Genomic DNA, 19,435 nt, shown 5'->3' with positions numbered 1-19,435 from the left:
TAAGTTGTGAGGTGGGGCCTCCATGAATTGGACTTGTTTGTCCAGCGCATCCCACAGATGCTCGATTGGATTGAGATCTGGGGAGTTTGGAGGCCAAGTTGACACTTTGAACTTGTTGTGTTTCTCAAACCATTTTCAGAGTGTGGCAGGGCGCATTATCCTGCTGAAAGAGGCCACTGCCATTAGAGAATATTGTTTCCATGATGGGGTGTGCGTGATCTGCAACAATGTTTAGGTAGGTGGTACGTGTCAAAGTAACATCCACATGAATGGCAGGACCCAAGGTTCCCCAGCAGAACATTGCCCAAAGCATCACACTGCTTCCGCCGGCTTGCCTTCTTCCCGTAGCACATCCTGGTGCCGTGTCTTCCCCAGGTAAGCGACGAACATGCACCCGGCCATCCACATGATGTAAAAGAAAACATGATTCATCAGACCAGGACACCTTCTTCCATTGCTCCACAGTCCAGTTCTGATGCTCACATGCCCATTGTAGGCGCTTTCAGCTGTGGACAGGGGTCAGCATGGGCACCCTGACCGGTCTGCAGTGCACTGTGTTCTGACACCTTTCTATCAGAACCAGTGTTAACTTTATTAGCAGTTTGAGCTACAGTAGCTCTTCTGTTGGATCGGACCACACCGGCCAGCAGTTTGGCTGCTAAACAGACAGTGTTAGCAGCATGTAGCTCGGGTTTAATGAGAGCAGATTGTGATGGATTCTATATAAAAACAGAATTAATCAGATGTCAGCATGTAATTTAATACTGCTACAAAGTCCCTGTTATGGCAAGCTCTTGTCACCTATAACCAACTCTTTCAGCACTGTAATGAGTTTTCCCATTAAACAAAAACAAAGAAGCTAAATATGCTAATGAGCTGAAATTGTTTTATCTGAAATCAGATGCACTGCGGAGATGTAAAAGGCTGATTCTGCACCTAATTTCTGTGAAGCTATTGTGTTAATATGGTAAACAGCAAATTAGTGGGTTTGACCAAACTGTATTTAAGGCTATGCCTGAAGCAGTTGGTGGTCAAGATGCAAAAACATACAACGCTAGAGCATTTAAACGGAAGAGTCAATGTAAGTAAAGGAAGAAAAGAAGAGCTAACGTTGGAGCTGAGCCGGTATGATGACACTGGCCTTAAACATTAATGTCCTTGACAATCATTTCCCAAGTCCATAACATCATGTTTATTCATTTGACCAGTATCTGCTGTGAGATAAGCTGTATGATAATCTTGGTTTTAACCCCTTCCTCTTCCTAACCTGTTAATCAGCCGTATTCCCCGGATCCAGCTCCACGTTTCACCCCCTGGGGGAAGCAATCGCTCACTGCTGGGATATTTTACGCAGATTTGTTGCCAATTTGTTGCTTTCCAGTGGAAAACGTAAATGTAATAATGAGGCGGGTGAAATTCATTAAACATGTGTATGAAATACTTTTCAAGTGCGAGAGGGAGATTCATGGGGACGTTCATACGGCGCATAATCATGCCTCCCGTCTGCACAGGCTGCACTGGCATCAAACATTTAATCTGGGATGAACACTTTCTCTCTCTCTCTTTGGACCCTCTCCCTCTAAACACCCCCCTCCCTTCTCCTCTCCTCCCTCCCGCTATCTCCCTTTCTCTCTCTCTCTCCTTCTCGATCTCTCTCTGCGACTGCCAGAAACCACAATCATAAAATTATTAAAATGCTGTTTGGCTGCCATTAATCAGCGCTGGTGATAAATCCTTGTGTGGGAAGTGACAGAGCATTAGTCACATACCTCTTGGCCTCAACAGACAGAGAATAATGAGCCACGAGCCGGACCGGGTCAATCATAAACTCATCAAATGCGTCATTTAATTTCTTCATTTAGACAAACAGAATTTGTTTATGGGAAAGATATCAGGTGTTGTGGAATGAGAAACGGCGCTGAAACGCGGGTACATTAATCAGGGCTTGATTACACGCGACTCTGCGGTTGTTTATCCTAATTTCATTCATTTCCATCAACAAAGCAAACACAAGACGAACACAGCCATTAGCGATGGTTGGGGATGGCACAATTACAGCCTCGTATTAAATAAAGTGATGATGAATGGTCCAATACAAACTAAAACAAAGAGGTTTTTATTACTTCAATTCCATCGCAGCCCCTCGCCTGCCTGTGTGTGTCTGAGGAGCCTCGCTGGTGTAAAAGGAGGGAGAAGGCTGATTCAACGTGAAGAAATCGGAAAACTTTATCGAGTACTGACTTGTTTGAAATGACAGATGTTTGTATTTGATAGTAAAAGACAGCCTAAAAACTTCTGTAACAGTTACATTTCTGATTGAAATCAGTGGGCGAGCTTGTTACAGAAGCACACACAGAAACACACATTTACCTACATACAGGAGCGTATTTCACCCACACACACACACACACACACACACACACACACACACACACACACACACACACACACACGCACGCACGCAGAGGCTGACAGAGATGAAAAAAGAGGAACAGCAGATTCAGAAGTCGGATTGTTTTTGATCATGTAAAGCTTGAAGAAGCTAACCAGCCTGATGAAGTCCAGCAGAGAAGCTTCCAGCTTTCTCCAGGCCGCTCACTGTTAGCCGTAACAACATCAAACACTGCCTTCATCACAGAAGGTCTGTAGAATTAACTGGGTTTAATTGCATAGTTTTACAATATCCTTATAGCTGCATAAAGGATTTGAAATGTTGGCCAAGTGCTCAGGCAGGTTCACATTTAGTAAGTTCAGAAAGCCTTACAGCAAAGTTAAGACATTTTGAGAAATGCACATATGTTTCCATCTCAGGAAGAGTCCTGCAAAAACATATATATACTGTATCTATTGTTTTGTTTAAACGTACGTTTCTGAACAGACTTTAAAAAAGACAGATTGCTGATTTTGGAGCTTTGGAGGTGTTGTTAGGCAGACTTTGTTACATCTGCACACAGGCAGGCAAGCCTTATTGATTGTAGATGGCCATCTTATAGAGATAAGAAAAGGAAAATGCTACAATATACTTGGGTGGCTGTAAATGTAAGTGTAGGAAACACTGATTATATACACAATATACACCCACTGTACTATCAAATCAACATTCCTCCATTATTCACATGAAGCACAGCAAGCAATCACAGGCGTCGTGGACACATCATTCACCCTGTTTGACTGCATTTACATCTGCCCTTCCCTGTGACTCAATCATGCATGGATGCAGCTCAACAGCTGAGCTGTGCATTAGAGTATCACGAGATAAAACATGTGTAACCACTTGATCTTTGTTTAATGAGTATACTATAAATTCATCTGTTCAAATGCATGACAAAATAAACAAAAAAGGGAAAAAACTGAATATTTTTAGCCAAAATGTGTGAAATATGTCAGTGTCATGACATCGGCATAGAACAAGCCGTGGAGTCGCTGCTGCCTTTAAAGTGATACAACAGATCAATTCAAACACACAAGAGTCATCAGAAGAATCCACTGTGATTACTGTCCGAAGGCCAAGGTCCCTGCAGCAACACATCCTGCTCCATCTCTGACAGGAACACTGAACATCCATCCATCCCTTTTCTACTCCTGCTTATTCTTATTCAGGGTCACAGAGGGGGCTGGGGCTTGTCCCAGCATGCACTGGGTGAAAGGCAGGAAAAACATCTTAGACATGCAGTCAGTGGGGGGAACCAAGAACACAAGGAAACACAAGTAGCAAATGCTAACTGACTGTGTGTTAGGCTGATTTGAACACACAAAGAAATTAAAACTACTGAACTCTTTACTGATCAAGTGAAAGGTGATGATTCTGTTGCGCTATATATAGGCAGACTTACATTCTGTGTTTTATATTTGTAAAGAGACAACTTGGTTGCGATTGGTTTACACTTTGATATTTCAGAAGGGCGACAAGATATGAGGAAAATCTGTAATGTGCAAGAACATTGTCCACTACTGCAGCGACAACATGATATGCCAAAAACAAATATTTAAGTGTGTTAACTATACAGTTCCTCTATCCTTCTGATGTTATACAATTATAAAAAAATCAATAATAACTTGGAAATAATTCTGAAAAGCTTCAGAAAAGTTGCCACCAAAGTTATCTGACACCAATTCATCTTAAAGGTACAATAAGTAGGATTTTTCAAGATAAATAAAATATAGACTTTTACAAATATAATATAATATAAATCATCTCTTATGGGCCTCTATACGTGTGTGTTGGTGAGTGTGTGTGCAGACCCTTGTGAGACCCTTCCCTCTGCATCTATTCTGTTGTTTTGCTTTGCAAGGGACATTTTCAGGAGGGGCGCTGTTGTGGTTCCCTGAGCCAATCACAGCGTATAGGTGAGTGTGGGAGTGGTTCAAATTAACAACTGGGCTCCATTCAGACCGGCGAACATGGCGAAAGAGCGATGCAGAGTTGGCCTTCTTTCTGTTGGACAGGTAGGTGCCTCAAACCGGGTAGGACAAGCAAACTGGCAGTTAGCATGCTAGCGCAAAGGTAACCGTGATGCAGTCGGTGTTAGCTCGGCGGGGTGGGCGTGTTCTCGAACGAGAGAGTGAGAGTGAGCTTCAGGTGACGAAGAGCCCAGGAGGCGGGGCCCAGTTTGAACGTGTTGTTGACAAAGTGCAAGGAAAAATCCTACTTATTATACCTGTTAAGGCATCTGATCACCAAATAGTGCGGATGTATGGCCCACGTACCCAGGGCTATTTACAGGTCTAAAATCTATTTATGTTGAAAGCTGCATCCTATAAAGCCTTGTAGAAACATGTACAAGCACTGAAACATAGGAGATGGTCCAATCTAAAAAGAACAGATGTCACAGGATGATTTGTAAAAGATCTCTTACAACATTTCCAGAAATACCTTCCACATGGTGAGAAGTCAATAACACTGGTGTTAGCAGTATTTTCACTTCTCATCTCTCTCTGCATTCTTTGCATTCAGCCTCCCCCTCCGCCCCCTCCTCCCCGAAAAGCCCTGAGCGCCTGCCAGCGGTCCAAGGTAATTAAATTACTTAGCAAAGTTTACTTAACAGTAAATGGTTAGCAAAATTTAAGGTGATTGCAAATTTGCTTTCATTCCACTTCAATGGCCGGCCTGTTTAAGGCTCGTCTGCAAATAATTAGCACATACATTTGCATCAAAATCGTTTATACCATATGTTGCGAAATTATGGAAAGCAGCAAATTAAAAATATTCTTTTTCTGTTATGGAAATGTCTACATGTTGAGAGGAAAGAGAGAGAGAGAGGAGAAAAACAGGGAGGGAGGGAGGGAGGAGAGATATTACCATGTGTCTCCAACAACAAGGAGGAGAGAGAAAACAGGGAGGAGGGAGCAGAAATGATTCAGTTTGGATTTGAACATACTCATAACGGTCTTTTTCAAGAGCTCACCAGATGCTGTTTGAAATCTGCCCACAGAAGAAAAACAAAGCTTTCTCCATCTCTCTCTCTCTCTCTCACTGTTTCTCACACACATACACAAACACAGAATCAGAGAGTTTCCTCTAAGTGCCTCTCTCTTGTACAGTATATATTGTTCACTAAAGCTCGGCAGGGAAAGTTGTACACTAATTTGACAAGTACTTTTTACACCCGTAGACCTTCAATCTCAGGGAAGTGCTAGAGAGATGAGGACAGCTGACATTTACGCTGGCTAGCTATAAAAGAACACCTACTCATGCTTTGAATACAGTAACTGCTTTCAGGGCAACTAATCGGTTCATTTTTTTGGTCAATGAAGTGGAAGAAAATCATGAAAATTGCCAGAAGAATCTTCTTCAGAGTCCTTGTTTTGTCTGACTCATCGTCAAAAACGACCTCAGAGAACATTATTATTTTTCAATCAGGGATGCATCACAGGGTAACTCACGATACGATTGGCCCACAATAACGATAAAATCACAAGAGTTATTCTGCGACAATTGATATATTGCAAGACAATCATATAACGATACATCACAATATCTGTTATCTTCTTCGGCCAATTAATTTCTGTTCATGTTACCCTCATTCATGTCATAAGCGCCACCGCGAGGAGTCATGAAGTAGTGACGTGGTGAGTCACAATCGCAGGGAAATCTTAGAGTTTAAAAGTTTAGAGCGCACAACATTGCACAAGTCAGAACGACGATATATTGCTGTATCGATATTTTGTCCCACCCCATTACAAAATATCTGTCGATACTTTTCTTGATTAATCAGCTAATAGTCATAAAAGATCACAAAATAATGATCGCGATTTTCCGATGGACCTTAGCTCACATTTTTTATTATTCTTTATTACAAACAGTTTAAAACACAAACATATTTAGTTTAGTACCATAGAAGAAAGTCACACTTGAGAGGCTTGTACCTCGGGGTGGGAATCACAGGTTAACTCATGATACGATACGCGATACATGGCCCACAATAACGATAACATCCCGATACAGCGGTTCTGTGATACTTGACATATTGCAAGACAATCGTATAATGACGCATCACGATATCTGATTAACTTCTAATTTCCACTCACATTGCCCTCGTTCACGTCATAAGCGCCACCGTGAGGAGTCATGAAGTGGTGACTCTGTGAGTCAGAATCGCAGGGAAAACTGTTTAGAGCGCAGAATATTGGTAAGTTAAAGTATCGATAACTGGCGCCAGCATATCCGTAAGTGTATCGCACGAGTCAGGACGACGATATATTGCCGATATCAATATTTTGTTAAAATTTTGTCCCACAGCACAGAAGAAAGTCACACTGAGAGGCTTGTACCTTGGGGTGAGAAATCGCAGGGTAACTCACGTTACGATACAATGAGCGATACGTGGCCCACGATAACGATAATATCCCGATACAGCGTTTCTATGATAATTGATATATTGCAAGACAATCATATAACGATACATCAAAATATCTGATTAACTTCTTCTTATTAATTTCTGTTCACGTTACCGTTATTTCCAATTTCAATGTCGACTTTGCCAAAAGGCCCCTGCACTGGAAGCTTACTATAGCAAAGAGAAAACCAGGACGTAGCAGGACCTCTGTTTATTATCCCCATAAAACAAACAAAAAATCAATTGTACATAAAAGTCTAATCCATACAGTCCTTAGGTCACTCAGTCTGCCCTGCCGTTGACACACACCTTTGAACCTCGGGGCTTATTTCTTCCTGAGATTGATACAATCTGCTCATAGTTTGCAGAGAGGATCACAGAGATCTTCTTTAAACCTAAACGCACCTTTAAAGCGTAAACAGAGCAGCAGCTCGAGGCACGGCGCTCTCGCTGTGAGGTATGACTCTCTAACTGAGCTCGACAAACCCGTCCATCCATCCATCCACCCCTCTCATCTGGAGGTCAGTCGCTCTGCCACCCGTGTCAATGTGCTGCTAAGTGAGCGGCGGGGGCTGTTTGATAAAAGCTTATTCAGGTATTCGGGTCCCCGCTCTCTCTCTCTCTCTCGCTCTCGCTCTCCCTCTCTGTCTGTGAGACATAATTACGACTGTTGACTGGAACAGTGAGGTAATGGCACATAAATCCAGCTGATCAATGGTTACAGAGACTAAATTACAAGACACCCCCCGTGCCATTATGCTCCCAAAGGACAACAGGAGACGCATTCCTGCACAGACGCTGAGGGGATTTCTGCTGTTGTGTTATTGTTTCGTTTATTTGAATATAGTGGAAACTAAAATCTCAGCCAAAAACAGAGGAAAGCAAAATAATAAGCTAAGCTGAAAGCATCTCTTCTAATTTGTTAAGCTGAAGCTTTTAAAACTGGTGTTTAAAAAGTGCCGCAGGGTAAACATTAGCAGACTTCTCCACGGACCGAGCTGTTTTAATCATTAAACTACGTGAGTCATGATTAGCTGTTTCATTTGCAGCCCGTTTTTTCTGCTCTTTCTGATCTTTGACTGAACCGTTCACGTTTAATCAGAAAATCCAAATTCAGCAGCCGTAATACAGAGAGGCAAAGCAGAGCATAATAAGACAGAGTAATTGTATTCTTCACAAAACAAAGCTGTCATCAAGTTGTTTACCGGCTTTTGGCCCAAAAAATCCCCCGTCGTTGTTGCAGCAAAAGCCCTTATTTTGGTTCTAAATACTCGCAGGTCTTTACAATAACACGTCCAGCAAAGAGAACATGTAGTTAAGAGTTATTACTGGGCAATTCCCTTGTTTTTTTTCATGAGAAATCCCCTTTAAGATAAAGGTCACTGACGACTGGCGTTTGTGACAAAAAATTGCTGCCTCAGCCGGAGTGACAGCGATGTCTGATAACTGTAATTTACCTCCTACAGATCTCGTGCTGCATTCAAGCGATGACTGCTCAATCTGAGAAGGTACAAAAGAGAAAAACAGGAGGAAAATAAGTTTATAGAGGAAGAAATATGCACAGAGGTGAGGAGCATAAAGAAGGAGACTTGTGCCACGTTAAAGAGCCGGGTCACTCTCCCCGTCCCCGGGCAGAACAAAGGGCGGCAGCCTCCTAAATGTGGTGCATTAGCCCTTTAGTTCCAGAGGGGGTAAGGTGACACCCTCCATGTATGTGGTCCGTTCAGAACACATCTGTCAGGGCCTAAGGGGGTGGGCTGGGGAGGTGGGAGGGGGGCGGTGGGTACTGGAGGCACATAGAAGACGGAGGAGAGAAGCAGAGAGAAAGGGTGTGTGTGTGTGTGTGTGTGTGTTTGGTGTGTGTGCTTCAGGACCCCTGCTGCGACAGAGAAGCTTAATACCCCGTATTTACTGTGGAAGAATTAGTCCTATCGCATGATGCTGCTAAGCTTGGCTAACCCCACTCACCCCCACCCCCACCCTTTTCCCTCGTTATATCCGTCACTCGATCAGAGAGCTGATATAAACAGACAGGAAAGTTACAGACACAAACAAGTGAGACACTCGTACAGACATGAGGCAACGTGCAGCATCACAGACCTGCAGGAAAGGAGGAGAGACATGTCTGATCATTTCCTTTAATGTAGTTACATATGGTGTCCTGGTGGGTCAGTATTAGGGCTGCACATAAATCACAATATGAGCATTCACAATAAACACATCGCAAAAGTCTGAATTTATCCCAATAAGTGAAATAGTTGTACATCAGGAAGTATAGTTGCGTCTTTGCACTCTGTTTTAGACTTTAAGTACTTGAAAATACGTCATGGAATTGCAGCAGTCAATGATGTAATTGTAATTGTGTGGGTCTTCTTACAAAGCAAATACTGATATACTTCCTCCTACCGCCTCCATCCAGGTGTCAAACTTAGACAAACTAAATAGTGAAAGTTAATTCAGTCCAGCGAGCCCCCGCCAAGTTCAAGCCTCTGATGAGATCTTAAGCATTGTTTGTTTTGCTGCTGTCAAAGGTTCAAACGGGGAGAAGACGGAGGTTTTGATGACCCCTGGCCCTCAGGTCCTTAGTGGGTGTTCTGCAAACACTCCCCATTGACGTGTGGATAAGTAGAGGCCCGCTGCCGCGCACAGCACTCATGCTCATTTGAGTGGAAATGGACACCGCAATGAAAGGAGCAGAGAAGTGAGCAAGTGGCTGAAAAGGAAAGAGTATAATGGATGTGTAGGGGTGTCGTAGTTGCTGTGTGTGTATGTGTGTGTGTGGCTGCATGGAGGTATATATGGATGAATAAAAGTATTTTCTTTTGTGATCGCTTTAGTTTAGATTGTAGAAAAACTGCTGAGACTGCAGAGGAACAAATGTCCTCTGTGTGTCCTGGTGACAAAAGGTAAAAGAGGTCTTTGAATAGGTGCTCACTCAGGTTTCAAATACACAAGAGAAAGAGAGCAGATACAGATGCACTGAACACACCGAGGGTCCCATATGGAGGAAACTCTGACACTTTCTGCTGTGACATCCCCTCTATACTGTCCCACGATTTCCAGCGGGGGTGAGCACTATCCCCAGACAGGGCACCTCTCCCTGGCTCTGCCTTCCCCGTCATCTTTCTAACACAAACTCTTCTCTCTATCCTCATCTCTATATTTTTCTCTTGTGTGTTTAATTCAGATGTGGGGGCCAGTAGAAGCCATGCAGTAGGGTAGGTAGTATTAGCTTGCATGAACGAAGCCTGGGTCTGTTCAAGTTGGCAATGCTGATTGGGTAGGTTAGGGTAATTATTACACCTTTCCCACCAAAATTAGCGCGTTGATTCAGGGTTTTCAGACCCGGGAAGACTCGCTAATAAATGCAGATTGTTTCCCATTGCCAGTGAAGTATACACCTTTCCGTCTCTTTTCTGCTGCGTCACCGTCTGACTTCACAAACGCGCCGGAAGCAGGGGCGAACAACAAACTTCCCCTCGGATCAGAAGAAGCTCTCTCACCTCGCTGTCTAGCCAGTGTTGCTGCATCTTGCACGAAACAAATAACAAATTTGTGGTCGTATGTTGTTCTTCTGTTTTTACGCAACAGCGGCCGGAACTTCAATGCGCGTCATAGCATCGCACCGGAAAGGGGGCGGAGATTAGCGTGTCGACCCGGGTTTTGTGATCCCATCATTGCCCAGGCGATAATTACCCTGGTTTACTGCAGAGTCATTCGACCCGATTGTAACCTTTCCCACTAAGCAAAAAAGCCGGGTGTTAGCGGGTTTTTTAACCAGTGGGAAAGAGGCTTATAAGTATTTGGATAAGGAAACAAGGGGAGGGGTTTATCCTTAGTATAATGACACATGTATCTTGTGTTTAATTAAAAAAAAAAGTGCTTAACTTCCTCAACCTGTGCAAGAGGTTTAACTGCAATTTGGTAATGCAGGCTGAGATAAGGAAGCCTACGAGGGACAAGCACTGAAGATTAACGACAGAATCTTTAACCTGCAATTTTCAAGAGACGAGCTGCAACTACCTATCGACTACTTTGATAAACTATCAGTTTGGGTTATTTTTAAGGGGACAGAAAAATCTTATTTCAGCTTCTTTAATGTGAATATTTTCTGGTTTCTTTCCTCGTCTATAGCAGGATACTAAATATTTTTGGGATATGGACGAAACAAGGCATTGAGGGCTTTTCAAAACACTTTGATTCTTACCATTAAGAGACATTTTTATTGACAAAGAACTGATCAGTTTTTATGGAAAATAATCATCAGATTCTTTGAGTCAAATATGTCAGAAAAAATAATAATATGATTATATTCTAATGTTAAATGTATGCATCCCATGTATATATTTATGCATATTCTGACAATAAAAAGGCCTGTTTACTTCTGTCATGTGAATAATATTAATCAAAGTTACAAGTAATATAATTGTGAAAATCATTCACTTAATGAAGAAATTAGTGAGCGAGTTTGTCTTGGAAATGAGGTGTAGTATGTGTGTGTGTGTGTGTGTGTTTGTGTGTGTGCATGTGTGTGTGTTTGATATGTAGGCCAAGCAGGAAGTGACCCATAAACATATCCATCCAGCTCTTTCATTGGGGGCCAGTGTTGCCCTCCTCCTCTCTCACCTCCTCATCCCACTCCACACACACACACACACACACTCTCAAAGCCCCCAGTGAGCGCTAAGCAGGCCAGCGGGCCAGCCGAGGGGGCTCATTACAGGTCCACAGAGCCCCCCAACACAAAGGCCTGAGCCGCTTTAGCCATGGGATGATCTGCTCTCTACTGACTAGAGAGAGTCCATAGACGCACAAAAGGAGGGAGAGAGAGGGAGGGGAATGGGGGAGAAAGAGGTGGAAGAGAGCGGAGAAGAGGAGAGGAGTGGAGAGCCACGGGCTTTAAGGATGTCAGGAGACCCCGAGAGAGAAAGCCTGGCGGGCGCTCAGAGAGGAACGGAGGGAAGGCGGAGGAGGAGGAGGAGGAGGCTTAAGCTCCACAGCTACGTCAGGACATTAACATTCACACAACCTCCCAACATCTGCTGCTTCCTTCTCGCCCTCCATCCCTGCATCACTCCGTCCGCTAACAACACTGGAACAAAGACGGAGAGCGACAAGAGGAAAGCAAATGGAAAGAATACGAGGAGATATAAGAGGGATGAATTTAGAAGATTTGGCTGCAAGAGACTCAGCAGCTGTGGGGTCAGAGGGAAGAAAATATCCCTAATATTTCTAATTACACTAACATGATTTAAATTAGCGTGGGCACTCGTCGACAAAGGAAAGCCAGCAGAAAACAAGGCTGGAATAAGAGATAAATCACTCCCAAGTACCAAATATAAACTTCTTGTCGTTTGTATTTAACTGAACATCAGCCAGCGTCGTTGGCTCTCCGGTGGAGACAATCTCTGACGGCGCCATAAACCTGTTCTTGTGGAAGCCTCCAGGAGAGAGAGAGGAAAAGCAGAGACACGTCCAGGGCATTAAAGCCTCTCCTGTCGTCCCCCGTTTGGCTTTAAGTCTGCGTGTGCACCGGGGTCTGGCCCGCTGCACTCAGAGACACATGCTCGATTTTATGATGCTTCAGCACCATTAGTGCAAGGCTAGCCTGGAGGTGGCAGTGCAGGGAGTGTGTGGGGTCTTATTTAGAACAGAAAACATAATTAAGCAAGGGAAAACTTTTATAAATCAGTTAAAGTTAAATATTCCTCCACTCCATAAATCAGGCATGTAAACAAAACTAGCTTAATTAAAAGTTTTAAAAAGTATGTAAAATGCACCTTACAAAGTCAGTGGGGTTTTGCAGGCTTGTTGTGCGGCCAACAGCAGCCCGAACGAGCCTTCAGCATGTAGCTGTGTGGCTGCTGGGTGCTTTATAGATGATGTATAGATGCCTGCTTCTTTCATATATTTCCTGTGGTGAAATTAGAGCCCTGTTCTGAAGTGCTGCGGCCGTGCGTGTGTGTGTGTGCGTGCATGACTGTAAACATGAAGACATCTTTCTCCACAGTCAATCTCAGCCTGTCACATCTGGCTCGCAACTCTACCCCTCGAATACACACTGGAATATATACACGGCGTGCATGGTGACATCTATGACTTATGTACTGGGAGGAGTGTTTGAAATTAAGCTGCAGTGAATATGGGCCCAGAAGCACTCAAAGTGGAGGGCAGGAGACTGTGTGTGTATGCATTTGTCTGTGTGTGTGTGAGATTGTGGTGTGTGTGCAGGGACGGGAGGGGAGCTGGGAGGCTGTGTGTGTTTGTGTGTGTGTGTGGGGAAACAAGTAAGAGAGTGAGTGTGGTTCAGTCCCAGCCCAGTGCAGGAACATGTGTGTGGTGGGGCTGCGAAAATCGTATTATTTTTTTCATTTATTTCCTGATATGTTATAGTTCTACGTATTCTTGAAGTTAATGAAGCTTTCCATCACTAATGGAACAGATAAGTGTTGGGTTATCACTGGAATATACAGTAGGATGTTTAGTGTAGAGCACAGGTGTTGTGCCGTTTTGCAGCCTTTGCCATTTTACATTGAACCAAGCTTTGCCGCCATACAGAGCATTCTGCCGTCGGGGAAGCAAAAGGCAAGTTAACAAAAAATACGCCGCTGTTCCGTCCTGTTGGCTACGCCGTTTACACTGGCGCCGTTTCACCTCTGTTACTACGTCCGATGCCAGCTCAGAGGCTGAAATATTTGCCCCACCATTCCGCCTCTGTGCCTTTTTTCGTAAAAGACGAGGCGTAATAATACCGCCTTGAACCAGCAGTGTTAAAGGGGCGTTTAAGGAGTTATCTCAGGCTTCGCGTGTAAATCAGCACCTTTAAGTGGTGCTCTGCTAGAGCTAGTCATACCTCATGAGTCGGGCAACATTCTAAGAGTAAAAGTACCCAAACCAAAGATTTCCAGATCTTATCATTTACTCATAAATAAAACTAATAAATATTATTATGTAAAAATAGAGTTTACATGATGTTCTGAGACCGTCACCATCATAATAACAGGTTTAAACTCGACACAGTGTTAAATGGAAAAATGCTTCGTTTTATGAGACCCATTCAAGCCCCATTCTACATCTCATGAGAGACATCAGGAGACAACAATATGACAAGAGGGTTGCTCCATTTACAATATTAGAAGATCTTTGGTTAACAAGATCATTGTGTAAATGAAACACCAGATAGTGTTGAAAATCAAGCTTTTTTAAATATGTGTGAATTCAATAATATTCTGAACCTTAAAAATATAAAGCCTATAATGAAGCATTTCTCAAACTTTCAAGGCTTTGTTAAAATCCGGATACTTGCACTAAATGTCTACACAGTACAAAAAGTTTCTTTAAAAAAAAAAAAAGGAAATAAATGACCAAATAATAAGCATAGAAATATGTTTCAGTTTGTTATGACAATATATATATGATCATACAGTAGATATAATGTAAACACTGGCTGTACTGCAGATCCTCTGTAATATCACAGAGGCATATTTATGAATTAAACCATCTGTCGTTTCATAAACTGATATGTTACCAGTGATGTTGATAGGTTTTCAATGTAGTGAGTCCTTGGAACCCACGAGTGGTGATTTGAGAGGATCCCCAATAAATTTTTTGGTTCTGAGAAATTGTGTCAAACTCATGTTTGATGTTGGCATGATACTGTTAGAATGAACAGATATATTCACGTATGTTCAAAATGAACTGTTAGCAAAAGTCTGAACATCTACTAAATCAAATGATTTGTGATTATGAGTGATTATGAGTGATCAGAAAATGAACTGAGTCAATCGTGATTTTTATCACAAAAATGTAACTTCAAAAACTTCAAAACATAAAATAAGAAAATATAATAAAATGATGCCGATATGTTTGTGGTGCATTCTGAGCAGCCTGAATGTAAATCAAGTCCATAGCATTTGTCAATGATTAATAGTACTGCATAGTGAGCGATAACAGGATATATGCGCAGACGTCGTCTGAGCATCAGAAAACTGAGGCCGCCATTGGGAAGTGAACCGAACGTGAGCGATGGAAACGTGAGTTTGTTAACCACTACAAAGTTCGTATCCTTAATTGTTGAAATGAAATCCGTGGTGACTGGCTAGTTGTTGCGGCTTAACTAACAGCATGTCGCGAGACTGCGTACACGCAATCTCCTCTGCGCTGATTAGATGTGCAGAGGGTTGAAACAGCGGCGCTCTGACAGCAAGGTTTCCCATACAGATTACTGTGATTTTAACACGAGTTTCACTACAGGTCTTGTTCACAATGTATTGAGACGCAGGACGCGTACCTAGCAACATCACTGTGTTACATTTTGTATCGGAAAAGTGGTGGACCGACCAACCAGCCTTAGAGCCATTAAGGCCAATATCAGTAACATTGCTGAAAGTATAGAGACAGAAACGCCCTATCTCTGCCTGTTATTCAGTGAGGCAGACTTCACACTGAGGCTCTGCACAGTCCTCTCACACACAGCCTTCAAGTTACCATCCCTTGAATGAGCGAGTGGCCACAATTGGCAAGTGTGAGAGCATGGCAACCGTTCTGAACCACACTGTGACACAAAGAGACAGAAGGGAGTGGAACAGGAGAGTCATCCCTACCTGCAGCCTGGAGGACCATATGCATCCGAACTTTAGCCTGCTCTGCTGGAGTCTGCGGAAAAGGAAAAGACAGGCAACAAAAGACAATAATGAGTACATGTATAATAATAATGGAATATTTAATGCGACTTCTACAAGGATTTGTTCATTCTACATGGACAGAGGTCAGGGGTCACGGGGTTCTTCATGTTGAAGAAGCAGGACACATAAAGCAGGACAGACACTTGTTAACACAGAGGCTCAAAGGATGATCTACCTGTTTACTTTACCACCCTGCTGCCTGAAATATCACAAAGCGCAGTTATTGGTGTAATCTCACTCTAAAACTGCTGGGTCCCTTAGGCGGAAATATATTTTACCCCTGATCGTCTTTAACTGCAACCATTTGAGCGAATGTTCCTTTAAACTGTCCTCGCGGAGCACCAGGGGACAACTTCACCAATCTAGCAGCGTAGTCGTCTGTAAGAGCCCCGCTCGTGAAAAACAGAAAGCAACAACATCCCTGACACACCAGGGAGAATCAATGAGGAGAAGATGAAGAGAAATTTAGAGACAAAGAGGGAGAGAGAGAGAGAAGAGAGAAAACAAAAGCTGCTGTAACAAGTCTTTGGAGAGTTGGATAAGAGGGCACTGAGAGCACATTTTACAGAGATCACAGCCAAAAGACTCAACATATTCCCCTTCCCATACTGTGTGTGTGTGTGTGTGTGTGTGTGTGTGTGCATCAGAAACGCTTAGCGAGCACGATCGGGGGGGAGGGCCTTATGCTTTGACAGCTGTATTGGGAGGTGCAGCCCTTTTTCCTGACATGCCCTCAAAAGGGCCTTGCTGTAATTCCAATATCACTGCTATTAGATTTGAGGGTCTTAATTGTCAAGGAAGAATGATGGCTACGACAGGGCGCCGCGCTGTAAAAAAAGGCGAGCGCGCTGCAGATTGCTCTCGGAGGTTTTTCCAGCGTCTGCGGAGGCACGGCGGCCCTCGTTACGATGCAGCGGTGGAGCCCGTGTGTAGGATTAGAGAGAAATTAAATGCTAATGGGGATGGGATCTGAATCCGCTGCCTGGGAGCATCATTTAGACGACAGGGCCGGGGCGACGCTGACAGGCAGCGCTTTTCTCTCCCTCCTCCTCCTCCTCCTTCCTCCCACAATTCCTTATCCCGGCTCCCCGCCCCTTCCCAAAAAAAAAAAAAATCTGATTTATCAAACTGTAAACGTGTCACTTTGTAAAAACGTCACTTTTTCGATGGCAGCCGGGGAAATATAATGACCCCCTTTAATGCAGCGATGTCAGGGTGCTGTAGCATGGATGGAACGCACATCAAGGCACTGCAGACAGACTGACGCACACTTAATGCAACATGGATGTGTGTGTGTGCGCACATGTGTGTGTGTGTGTGTATCCCCTGTAGCAGGTGACACAGTGGATCACGCTCACACTGACTGGCACCGCTCGACAGCTGAAATTACTAATCACTATTATACCCGAGACGAGGAGGAACACTTGAGGCCTTCGCCCACACACACACACACACACTTTCCATTAGCTCTCATGAAGAAGTGATTGGGGTCTATTTTTCCTGCTTTTTTGGCGTCTTTTCCTCTACCGGAACTGTTTTACAGAATAAGGAAGTATTGCATCCTACAAAATAAAAGCCCTGGGTATAATTCAAACCCTGTTAAATTGAACGGGGCTCGGCCTGCCCGACAATTACATCGACGCAGAAATCGGTCTCGGTGCAAGCCGTCGTTTAAAGCAATAACGCAGCACAGCTTAACTAACCTGATCATTGTGTGCTGTGCAATCATCTTAGTTACAGTTTATTACGACGCCCCCCTCTGTAATTACATTAGCATTTGTTTACATTGGCCTAGAGGCATGCGTAAGACCATGCATCCTCAATGCACGCACACACAAACACACACACAGTCCTGCCAGCTGTGGGTAATACGACACTGAATCTCACAGGGAAGAAAACTGATGCTCCGAAACAACAAGCTTTTTAAGACACCAAACATTGATGTCAAAAAATCCTGTTTCCTAAAACTTGTGCGACATTTTTACAAGTTTTATGCCGCGTGTGATTTTGCATTGAATTACCTTCAAATAAATGTAGAAGGAGAGGCAGAAACTGGTAAAAATAAGAGACATCTTTGTCCTTCTAGGAGGCTGAAACAGGCTAATTAATATCAAATCATCATCAAAAGCCATGTGAAAGGTACTTAGAAGTCAGCTCACAAATAAGTAAACATTATGACAAAGAAACCACACACACAAGTCCGCACGCACACACACACATAAAGCATTGTATGCGTGCCTGCTTCCTCTGCGTGTAATTCATTAGTAAACAATAAAAAGGCGTTAATTGTGCTCCCCAGAGGCGGATCTGTGTTCCCCCCACTGGGAGAGAGGCACCCGCCACATCTGAAGTGGCTTTGCCCCTCAATTAGAACCGCGCCTTTTCCGACGCTCACAAACAAACATGAGACACCGAGAGAGGGGCTGGGTGTGTGTGTGTGCGTGTTCCTTATAGGATGTGTTATGTTAGATTATCACACTGTGAGGAAAGGGGAAGGAGGCAGAGGGGGACCAAAGACAAGACGGAAAAAGATGCTTTTATTTTTTTAAGTATGGCAAAGAAAAAGGAGGAGGGAAGAGGGTGTGGAAGAAATAAAAAAAATGATATGATAATAGAAGGGACCAGAGACAGACAAGATCACACATGGCCTTAACTTTTGCTGTGCATGTAACAGGAAGTCGGCTCGTAGTCGGCCTCCAGCTTGTTCTCTTACCTCAGCACAGCGTTGACGGACACTCCAAGACACGCGTAGCCGAGCCTAAGTGCCCGGCGTCCGTCCCATTAGTCAAAAATAAACACATCCCATTAGAAAAATAAACAACCCTCACTCTGCTTAGTAGAAACAATGCTACGCTGTTTATAATGAGGTACAGCATGCGGGAAATTTCATCTATTTGTAGTCTTGCCCTGGTCCAAGAGAGTATTATTATTGTTATTAGGCCTGAGGCCGACCAGACAAAGCAAAGCATGATGGGTCAGTAGATGAATAAATGCCTGTTAGAGCAGGCGCAACGAAGCAGAGCACGTCAGAGAGGCTCTCTGTGGCCAGGCTGTGGTCAGACGGTCAGACTGCTGTCTCAATAAATGATTTAATCCCTCTTTCATACTACGCAACAACTTCAGTCATGACTGAGCAGAAAGAAGGACACACCTCTTTTAACCACATTCAGTTACAGTCAATTCCAGGCACAGGTGAGACTCGACCGAAAAGTTAAGGAAGTGGGAAACAGACTAAAGGAAAGAGGGCGGGGCACGGTGGAACCAGAGGTGTTGATAGAAACTGTAAGAAAGAGAGAGAGAGTGAAGCGCTGCTGGTCGTCCTGATGACGAGCAGAGCTCTGGAACCTGCAGACACAGTGACCGATCATCGCACAGGCAGCTCTGAGGGGCAAAGACAGTGCAGCTCAACTCTGATACGACTCTACAGAATGAGCAGTACTGTATGCGCAGAGTGCACAGAATATGGTACAGAGAAAAGTTAAGAAGTAGGTATTTTGTGAAAGGATGTGTCATGAAATATTAAAAGCATTTGGAAGAATCGATTAATCGATTTATATAAAAAGGTTTTATTTATAGTGTAATTTTAAACCTACAGTCATAAATGATTAAAAATATGTATAGTTTTCAGTGTATTATTATTATTATTAAAGTATATAACTATTTTTTACATTATTTCAAAGCAATATGAGGAGATAAAACAGATATTCATCTAATTCTAAGTGACTTTAAATGGTTCAAAGTCGAATACATTTCTTATGTGTTGGCCTTTTATGCCTTTATTGAGAGAGAGGACAGTGGATAGTGTGGAAACAGGGGAAGAGAGTGGGGCTGACACACGGCAAAGGGCCGAGGGTGGGAGTCGAACCTGGGGCTGCCGCATCGAGAACTAAAGCCTCTGTGTGATTAACCAGTGAG

At 43.4% G+C, this 19,435-nt stretch overlaps 1 protein-coding gene across 1 annotated transcript in view; it reads right to left on the bottom strand.

Moving 5' to 3' along the window:
* rsrc1 (arginine/serine-rich coiled-coil 1) overlaps nucleotides 1-19,435 on the bottom strand; it is a 122,666-nt gene that overhangs the window by 48,561 nt on the left and 54,670 nt on the right. Inside the window, exon 6 of the mRNA XM_069668872.1 lies at nucleotides 15,440-15,491. Within this exon, the coding sequence (XP_069524973.1) occupies nucleotides 15,440-15,491 (52 nt within the window). The remainder of the gene's footprint in view (nucleotides 1-15,439; nucleotides 15,492-19,435) is intronic.

The sequence above is a fragment of the Semicossyphus pulcher genome, unplaced genomic scaffold, assembly GCF_022749685.1.
Source record: "Semicossyphus pulcher isolate SPU_LCO1_2020_fin unplaced genomic scaffold, fSemPul1.0.p SCAF_19, whole genome shotgun sequence".
Taxonomy (NCBI): domain Eukaryota; kingdom Metazoa; phylum Chordata; class Actinopteri; order Labriformes; family Labridae; genus Semicossyphus; species Semicossyphus pulcher.
The sequence above is the reverse complement of the archived record's forward strand: the minus strand, read 5'-3'. Positions and strand labels throughout refer to the sequence as shown.